This window comes from Arachis ipaensis, chromosome B04 (assembly GCF_000816755.2).
Source record: "Arachis ipaensis cultivar K30076 chromosome B04, Araip1.1, whole genome shotgun sequence".
NCBI classification, from domain to species: domain Eukaryota; kingdom Viridiplantae; phylum Streptophyta; class Magnoliopsida; order Fabales; family Fabaceae; genus Arachis; species Arachis ipaensis.
Genome location: NC_029788.2, coordinates 2,326,697 through 2,335,637, shown reverse-complemented (window position 1 = coordinate 2,335,637; position 8,941 = coordinate 2,326,697). Strand labels below are relative to the sequence as shown.

The following is an 8,941-nucleotide window of genomic DNA, read 5'->3' as shown; positions in this document are numbered from 1 at the left end:
TTTTTGTTTTGCCTCATATTTCGAATGTATTCGAACTATGTTCAGTTTTTAGTGTCCTGATGAGATAAGCCTCAATATAGTTCCTGAAGTTGCACTCGAGTCTCATAGTAGTCCCTAAACTTAAAAGTTCTTCAAATTCATCCCCGAACTTGCACTCCGGAACTCAAACTTGTCCTTCCGACAATTTCTGGACATCTAATGCAACCGGAAAACAGAGCTGGCAGCCTTCGTGACACGTGGGCTTTACTGAAACGACGCCGTTTTGGCTGTGGCACCAAAATAAGATGAAACGACGTCGTTTCATGCTGAAAGCCTCCTCCCTCAACGTTACACTAACCTATGATCTCCCTCCTCCTCTCAGAGTCGTCAATGAGAAGGTCGTCGGCATCGATTTGGGAACCACCAACTCCGCCGTGGCTGCCATGGAAGGAGGCAAGCCCACCATCATCACTAACGCCGAAGGTCAGAGGACTACCCCTTCCGTCGTTGCCTACACCAAGTACGGTGACAGGCTGGTTGGCCAGATTGCGAAGCGGCAGGCGGTGGTGAACCCGGAGAACACCTTCTTCTCCGTTAAGAGGTTTATCGGAAGGAAGATGTCGGAGGTAGACGAGGAGTCCAAGCAGGTCTCCTACAAAGTCATTAGGGATGAGAACGGCAATGTCAAACTCGAATGTCCCGTCATCCGCAAGCAGTTCGCCGCCGAAGAGATTTCCGCTCAGGTTTTCATTATTCCTCTTCGATTCTTTTTTTTTGTCTATTTTCTTCAATTTGTGCTGATAGTGTTTCATGCCATAGAATAGAGTTCATGTTCCGTGAGTGATTTTGGGGCATTTTTTGGGTGTTAGGTTTTAAGGAAGCTTGTGGATGATGCTTCAAAGTTTTTGAATGACAAAGTAACAAAGACTGTGGTCACTGTGCCTGCTTACTTCAACGATTCTCAAAGGACTGCTACAAAGGATGCTGGTCGGATTGCTGGTTTGGAAGTTCTTCGTATCATAAATGAACCAACTGCTGCCTCCCTTGCCTATGGATTTGAAAAGAAGAATAATGAAACAATCCTTGTGTTTGACCTTGGCGGTGGTACTTTTGATGTCTCGGGTATGGAAAACAACACAATTCTGGTGTCCCTTGTTTGTTAAAATAGTTGTCTCGATACCTGTATTCATTTGTTTTTTACTCTGGTTCAGTGCTTGAGGTTGGTGATGGAGTGTTTGAAGTGTTGTCTACTTCTGGAGATACACACTTGGGTGGTGATGGCTTTGATAAGGTTGGAATTCTTCCATTCTATTTTAGCATGATAAGTTATTGGCTTTTGTTATGTATACTGTATTATATCTAAATGTTTCATGCTATTATCGTGTGGCTGCAGAGAATTGTCGATTGGCTGGCTGAAAACTTCAAGAGGGATGAAGGTATTGATCTTTTGAAAGATAAACAAGCTCTTCAGCACCTTACCGAGACAGCTGAAAAAGCAAAAATGGAGCTCTTGTCATTGACCCAAACAAACATTAGGTATTTTACTTCTTCTCGCAGCAGTCTCCAGCCAAGCTAATAGTTTTTTGAATGTGCTTTCCTTGCTTTGTGAAAACTTCTGAGATATTGATTTTTATGTTTCCAGTTTGTCGTTCATAACCGCGACAGCAGATGGCCCCAAGCTTATTGAGACCACCCTTACAAGGGCTAAATTTGAAGAATTATGTTCAGATCTTCTTGATAGGTAATGATAGCCAAATCCCCCCCTCCCCCAAATGACAAACCTTCTTGATGCTCCATATCTAAAATGCAGCAAAAATACTCATGTATCATGTATAATGATGTATAATCTTGTATAATGATGCTACTTGCATGAATTCTGTGACAGGCTATCTTGTATAATGATGCTCGCGCTTGCCATAACCGTCGGACTTTAAGGATGGAGAAGACAAGAACACAGAACCGAAGAGAAGAGAACAGAGTGAGCACTGTGGCCTTCAAATTTGGGGATTAGGATTTTAACTTCAATTGAGGGACCAAATTGATTCGAAAGAGTTTACTCTGCCACATCAGCTAGCCGTTGTAACGCCCACGTGTCACGAAGGCTGCCAGCTCTGCTTTCCGGTTGCGCCAGGTGGTTAGAAATTGCCGGAAGGACAAGTTTGAGTCCCGGAGTGCAAGTTCGGGGATGAATTTGAAAAACTTTTAAGTTGACTACTACGAAGCTCGAGTGCAATTTCAGGGACTACATTGAGGCTTATCTCGTGTCCTGATTGAAATATGTGTTTAATGCAATTAGATTTACACTATCCAAAATAAACAAAATTACGTATATCAATATATATTTTATGCGTTACGAATTTCAGTAAATAATACATTTAATTAATTTAAATAAAGAAAAATCCAATATTGGAACTTGAGTGGCTGGGGTTGGGAGAGACTGTACAGCCTTTGATTGCCAAAACTGGGCGCTACGCCTGGCCTTTCCTTTCCTTTCGTTTTCCATTTCTACCAGACAACTCCAAAACACACACAAACTGAAAAAGTGAAAAGTGAAAATAGCGGAGCACAACCCCCAAGTGCCCCAACCCCTTTCCCTTTCCTTCTCTCCCACTCCAAAAAATTAATTAGGTCTTCATTGACAGAACACAATCAAGTATCAACCAAAGCCGCAGCACACACACTCTCTTCCTCTCCAATGCTTGTTCTCTTGCCCCAAATACCACTTTTAGGTTTTTAGTGAAGAGAAAGAGAGAAATAGCGAACAGGGAAGGGAGTGACCGCGGCGAGGGATAAAGGGCGAGTGCCCGGGTGAAGAAATCGGAGAGGCACCGCGACTCGTCGGAGAAGAAATCGGCTGCGGCTCCGTGAACGACAAGCGGCGGCCGCGGTAACCGGAGGTGGCAGATCCTCTCCTTAGTTCCCTTGGTCTGTACTCTCCGTCTCTCTCTTCACGTACATTTTGCTTTTTTTTTTCGGTATTAAAAGGATAAGTAAAGAAGCTGTTGTTGAACTTAGTTTTAGGGTTTTGGATTACTAGAATTGTGCTGATCTTTGCAATGAAATGGTAAAGCTGAACCTAGACTTGATGAGGTGAAGATGATGATTTGTGTGTGAGTTGAAACTAATTAATTAATTATGGGTAAATGGTTAGAGTCTGCTCCATAATGTGTCATCATATTTCATTAAATGCTTCCATTTTGCTTCATTTTGATATGATCACTTGATTGGTTTGATTCACCTATTTATTACCACTTTGAGCTGAATTATTATTATTATTATCATTATTAATAATGATAATGATAATGATAATAATTGATTTGAATATCTCTGAAGATGACATAGATACCAAGAAACTTATCTTCTGATTAGGAGCCTCAACATTTTGATTCATTTTCTTGGTTTGGAAAATTTATATGTATCAATTCACCCATATCACCTCAAAGGAACCTTTACTCTGTTCTGTACTTGATAAAATATAAACTTATAAGGGGCCTTCTTAGGTCAGGGATAGGGATACTGACAAGGATGATTAGGGCAATTGCCAGTTTCATGCAGTAATATTCCCAGATTGAGAAGTTTCCTTAGTTTTCAAAAGAAACAAGTAACTTTCAGAACAGAAAATTTTAAAAACATAGAATATTGCTGCTGCTCATTCAAAACTAAATGTAATAAATAAATGCTTTGGATAGTTATGTTTTTAATTGATGCATCAGTATGAAGTTTAAAAGAATGAAAATTCTTCCCAAACAGATTTTATGTGCTTGTCAAGCATAAATCCAAAGTTGATTGTAGTTCTTTAGGGTATTCCATTCTCAAACTGAGTACTAGAATATATGAGACTTTTTTGGTGTGTTTCAAGGTTTGGGATTTTAACACAAGAAGTTAGAGCCAAGGATGTCTCTTCGTATAAAGGCTGTGGTAGATAAGTTTGTTCAAGAGTTGAAAGAAGCATTAGATGCTGATATTCAAGATAGGATCATGAAGGAGAGAGAGATGCAAAGTTATATTGAAGAGCGTGAGCGTGAAGTAGCGGAGCGTGAAGCTGCATGGAAGGCTGAACTTTCTCGTCGTGAGGTATCCATTTCTCTAAAATTTATAATGTTTGTAGTGGGTTTTGCTACACATCACTCTCATGATTAATCATATATCCTTGTATGATCATATGGATATATTTAAAATGTTAAAGAAATTAGAGAAAGGAGAAAGCAGTAGCAATCTAGCAATGCTAGTGTCACTTGACTTTTGATGATTATCCACTGATTTGATGGATAACCTGATTTTTGTTTAGATGAATGCTTTGAATTTGGATATCACTAAGTATCCCTTTACCCTGTAGTCATGCATGACCATTGACCAAGAAATGATTGTATGAATTCCAATTCTGATGTCTAGATGAAAGCTTGACAAAGTGAGATGTAGCAGTTTAATTTAAAGTTGATGGTATTGAAGATTTGATATAAGTGAAATTTTAATGAACTTTCCTGAAACCATAGAGACAAAGTAATGTGGCTTTTAGGTACTAGGCATTATACAGAGCAAATTATTTGACTAATCAGTTAGAGTTGGCAAGTATCACTGAAACAGTGGCTTCATGGTTGATTTTTAAGATGCTTAGCTGCTGCAACTTTCTGCAAAATTAGTTCTCCTTAGACTAGGACATTATACTTTTGAGATGCATATACATAGGACAACCTTTATCTAATATTTTTGTTGATATCATGTTTCACACGTTCAAAGGTACCACTTTTCATTGTTCTGTAATGATCTGGGACATTTTGTGAGTCACCAGCATTTTGACGGGAAAAAAAAGATGGAAATTGACTGAAGAAACTTTTTGGCATTATAACAATATTTTCTTTTATGATACTGCTGGTTTACAAAAATTTACAGTTACTTTTTTGTTTCAGGCAGAGATTGCGCGTCAAGAGGCAAGGCTGAAGATGGAAAGAGATAACCTTGAGAAAGAAAAAAGTGTCTTAATGGGAACTGCCTCAAATCAAGATAACCAAGATGGAGCTCTTGAAATTACAGTGAGCGGCGAAAAGTACCGATGCCTTAGATTCGCCAAGGCAAAGAAATGATGCTTGATGCTCTGCTTAGCAGACCAGAATGGGAAAAAAGTACGTTTTCCACTCCTCACCTCCAAAAGAGAGGGTTAGTCCAGCTAAGAGATGAACATGCAATTTCATGTCAAGTTGTGGTTTATTTGTTCATTATTCATTGCTCAATTTGGAAAGTCATTGGTTGGTCCATATTTTTTCATCTGTAAATTTTTAGAATTACAGTTTCACACTGATGAGTTGGTACTTTTTGTAGTGAAAATATATGGTTTCAGTTACATTAAGGACAACTTTGCCAAATTAAATACAAAGTTTTTATTGTTATCCGGACAATTGTTACGACTTCTGCATTAAAAATATGTAGCTTATGTTTTCTTAATCTTACATAGAATTGAACATAATTTAAATAATTATATACTTTCCACTTGATTTTATAGTGGAGCAGCATGTTTTTAAAATATGCAACAAGATTTTTTATCAGATAGTAGGAGTATTTGCTCTATTCTAAATTAAATTAAGATTAAGAATGTGTCCGAATGGTGAAGTATCTTGTCAATTCTAACATAAATTGATATTTATTTTATATGCATTATTAATGTAGAGGATTTTGTTTTTTATAGTTTAATTATTTGTTCATGTAGCAAATTCTCTCTTATTGATTTAACTCTTATTGTTCTTGGAGTTGCATTAATTTATGAATAATGATAGGAAATGATTGCATCATATTTTAAAATATGTTAACCATCCGGAAAAATTAGGCTTAATTATATGATTCATTAGCCAATTCAAATGAAACAATCCTAGGATAATTCATATCCTACTTTTGTTTGAATAATACTTAATGATGAAACCTGATTTAATCATTAGTATTATGTATTATTATAGATAACTTCTAGTTTCAACATTGTGATGAATGAAAAGAGTCCTGAAATTGGAAAATGCTTATAATAATGGTTTTGACAATGGATTGAGGACTTAAAGTGGCATCAACCGTAAGTATTCCCTCAGATTCATCAATCTTAAGCAAATCCAACTGAGATTGCAAAAGAGATGCCGGCATATAATGTGTCCCTTCTGCAGCTCTTTTATTTAAACGAACACTTAGCACCTCAGCAGGAGCTTCCAGCAGTACAAAGCTAACAGCACTTGTTTCATAACTTCCCATTTTGTAATCAGGGTCACTTGATCTTAATGTTTCTCTATATTGCTTCTTCAATGCAGAACACCCAAGAATCACACCATTTCCGTTAACTATGTGTTCTTTTGTGGCATCTCTTAGTGATTCAAGCCATGGCATTCTGTCTTCATCAGTGAGTGGGATTCCCTTGCCCATCTTTTCTGCAATATTTAGAAGAAACAAAATAGGGGGGAGAAAATTAATAGAAATGTTATTTCAACATTGCTAAAAGCTGTCTATATAGTTGGTAACTATGTAAATAATTTGTAATTTTAGCTTGAAAGGAATTGAACTTCTAAAAAGGTTTGTGACTTTTAAAGCCTTAAAGGAGGAATTTTTGAGAGTAAAGAACTTTGTAACTTCTAAATGAAATTTTTGTTATTATCAATGCAGGGAAAGCTCTGCTATGTTTCGGAAGGAAACTTTAGCAGAGAGAATGTATGTACCCTACATTTTTATTATACTCCATAAAAATTGTTAGACAATTTTTGAGTTATTAAAATAACATAACCTAAAAAAGTAAAAGAACAACATAAACAAATAACGAAAGAAACAAGACAGATAGAAACAAGTTCTTTATTTCAGGATAATATCACTCAAAGATGCATTGCATTTGTACAATTGTGCATGTATGCTCATATACCCACCTTTGTTTGATTCAGAATGAAAATCATCAGCATCAAGATACTTATATTTCATCTCTTTTCCCAGCATCTGCCCTACTGTGCTGTTGAGTAAATTTTCAATTGATTGATAAGTTTTGAAAAGAAAATAGTTAACCAATCAGTTTCATTCATCAGCTCAAAAATTTAAGAATGAAGATAGAACTATCCAACATATCATTATCAAGGCGTTAATCCAGAGAAATTGTTCAGCAGACTAGCAATTAGCGGAGCCATAATCTAGAATTATTATCATTATCAACACAAGAAAATTTGAATCTAAAACATATTACTTGAACTTTTTACAATATATGTGGGTTAATTTAAGATACAATACAAACTAAGTACACTTATCCTTACTTTATCTTAATTCTGAAATCAATTTTTTTTTTAATAGGAGACAATAGAGGTTTTGGTTATTGGATGGATGGACACTTACGTTTTTCCGGCACCGCTGACACCCATGATTACGATAATTTCACCTGCCAAATCATATGATATATATATAAGCAAAGATTAACATCTATACTTTCACATGGAAATTGAATTCTTATATACAAAATGAACCAATTGATTCACCTTTTTTCTTTGGAGCCATATCTAATGTAGGTATCTCTGTGTCTGATGAAGGGATGAAAAATCAAGTGAAGAATCAAGAACGATATATATTTTGACTTCTAGAAGAATAGAGGGAGCGAGCCTTGACAAGAACTCATCGCATAAGGATAAAAATAATGAGCCAAATGATGATAGTAATAATGATAGAAATTGAGCATTAAATGTTGCCGGCTATCACGTGACTCAGCTCCAGCAAAGCAATTGAGGTTAAGCTCTTAAGTCCTAGCTACATATATAATAACCACAAGAATAACTTACGCGCTTATAAATCTCCAACCATGGCATTTGCGTGCCTTAACTGAATTTTGCTCTGCATTCTCTGTATTATGGAATATAACGTGTAAAAATATAATAATGTTCTTTCAACTTTTAAGTTGGTGTCTCATTTAGACTTTAGTAATAGGGTAACAATGAATAAGATAGTATAAGATTTGGAATTAACTCTAATACTATTTGCAGGTTGAGGACATTTTAATTTTAAGTTTTTAACTTTATTCGTTGTTAATGTGCGAGTATCTAATCTTATTTGCAAGTTACATATTATATAACGCGATGAGCATACAAATTAAAGATTTATTAATTGAACATTTTGGTTGGGTGGTTAAATTTTTTTGTACCAAATAAAAGGTCTTTGGTTCAATACCCATTTAAAACATATTTTTATATAAGTATATAATATATACATATATAGAGTGCGAATTAGTCAAGATAGGATTGAGACTTAACTGGCATCCTATTCGATCTGCACTACCCGCTGTGGATTGGATTGACAATCTTATCCGATCGGATTAGGTGGGTTGGATACCCATAAATAAAATACACACTACCACCCCTATTTAGTATACCGTTAAGGGAAAATAAATTTTGAAAATTCTTTTTTAATTTCTAAATTAAATGGGTCATACTACTATGTTGAAGTGAAAATTTGTTAACATCTATTAAAATGAGGTGAATATTTCTTATTGAAATAACACGGAGGGTTTCTCCTCCAAGAACTTGATGTAAAATTATGTCACCAATTGTTCTCAATTGTTGATGCTAATGGCTTTCAGCTTAGCATACCAGGTAAATGCTCTTCCCGTCAACGACTTTGAAAATTCCTTGAACTCTGAATACCCTGAGATCGTTCAGGAATGATAGGATGTATTCCTTGGCAGTTCTTGTACCATCAAACTTGCGAATGGTAGGCGGTTAATAGCACTTAGTGTACAAATTTACTAGAATATGATGTCCAAATCGTTGATTTATCTCCCAAGTGGGTTTATTTGTCTCTCCTTTATCCTTTAGAATGTGTGCCAATTCCCTACAGTTATAGTGATGTTCTCATCTTTCTCCACATGCTCCTGGTTCATGACAGGAGGTGACGAAAGAGTTCTATACCTCATTTAGTTCCTAACCATCATTTCAGTAATCAAAGCCTGCATCTTTGCTTGGTTGTCTATCAT

General features: G+C 36.1%; 3 protein-coding genes across 6 annotated transcripts; 2 read left to right on the top strand and 1 right to left on the bottom strand.

Moving 5' to 3' along the window:
- Positions 270 to 2,332, top strand: LOC107635797 (stromal 70 kDa heat shock-related protein, chloroplastic-like). Its single transcript, XM_016339362.2, has 6 exons — positions 270 to 722; positions 849 to 1,101; positions 1,191 to 1,270; positions 1,373 to 1,515; positions 1,622 to 1,720; positions 1,865 to 2,332. Exons 1-6 carry the CDS (start codon positions 285 to 287, stop codon positions 1,911 to 1,913), a joined length of 1,062 nt encoding a protein of 353 aa, XP_016194848.2. The 5' UTR covers positions 270 to 284; the 3' UTR covers positions 1,914 to 2,332.
- On the top strand, positions 2,434 to 6,601 carry LOC107638259. 3 transcript variants are annotated; one of them, XM_016341444.2, is made up of 4 exons: positions 2,434 to 2,770; positions 2,823 to 2,904; positions 3,839 to 4,053; positions 4,887 to 5,372. In XM_016341444.2, the coding sequence occupies exons 3-4, from the start codon at positions 3,874 to 3,876 to the stop codon at positions 5,058 to 5,060; spliced, it is 354 nt and encodes a 117-aa protein (XP_016196930.1). In that variant the 5' UTR covers positions 2,434 to 2,770; positions 2,823 to 2,904; positions 3,839 to 3,873; the 3' UTR covers positions 5,061 to 5,372. The 3 variants fall into 3 exon arrangements, with proteins under 3 accessions (XP_016196930.1, XP_020976069.1, XP_016196929.1); XM_021120410.1 differs by adding an exon at positions 6,261 to 6,601 and having other exon boundaries at positions 2,451 to 2,904; positions 4,887 to 5,099; XM_016341443.2 differs by having other exon boundaries at positions 2,451 to 2,904.
- On the bottom strand, positions 5,777 to 7,756 carry LOC107638258 (probable gluconokinase). Of its 2 annotated transcripts, none has more exons than XM_016341442.2 (4): positions 7,458 to 7,756; positions 7,318 to 7,360; positions 6,864 to 6,938; positions 5,777 to 6,377 (listed from the first exon to the last, which is right to left on the bottom strand). In XM_016341442.2, exons 3-4 carry the CDS (start codon positions 6,928 to 6,930, stop codon positions 5,938 to 5,940), a joined length of 507 nt encoding a protein of 168 aa, XP_016196928.1. In that variant the 5' UTR covers positions 6,931 to 6,938; positions 7,318 to 7,360; positions 7,458 to 7,756; the 3' UTR covers positions 5,777 to 5,937. The 2 variants fall into 2 exon arrangements, with proteins under 2 accessions (XP_016196928.1, XP_016196927.1); XM_016341441.2 differs by having other exon boundaries at positions 6,864 to 6,943; positions 7,458 to 7,753.

Coding starts and splice junctions, on each gene's coding strand:
- LOC107635797 (XM_016339362.2), top strand. CDS start 285: ATGAAACGACGTCGTTTCATGCTGAAAGCCTCCTCCCTCAACGTTACA. Junction 723..848: donor CCGAAGAGATTTCCGCTCAG/GTTTTCATTATT, acceptor TTTGGGTGTTAG/GTTTTAAGGAAGCTTGTGGA. Junction 1,516..1,621: donor TTGACCCAAACAAACATTAG/GTATTTTACTTC, acceptor TTATGTTTCCAG/TTTGTCGTTCATAACCGCGA.
- LOC107638259 (XM_021120410.1), top strand. CDS start 3,874: ATGTCTCTTCGTATAAAGGCTGTGGTAGATAAGTTTGTTCAAGAGTTG. Junction 4,054..4,886: donor CTGAACTTTCTCGTCGTGAG/GTATCCATTTCT, acceptor TTTTTGTTTCAG/GCAGAGATTGCGCGTCAAGA.
- LOC107638258 (XM_016341441.2), bottom strand. Junction 6,944..7,317: donor GTCAGCGGTGCCGGAAAAAC/GTAAGTGTCCAT, acceptor TTTACTCAACAG/CACAGTAGGGCAGATGCTGG. Junction 6,378..6,863: donor TCATTCTGAATCAAACAAAG/GTGGGTATATGA, acceptor TAAATATTGCAG/AAAAGATGGGCAAGGGAATC.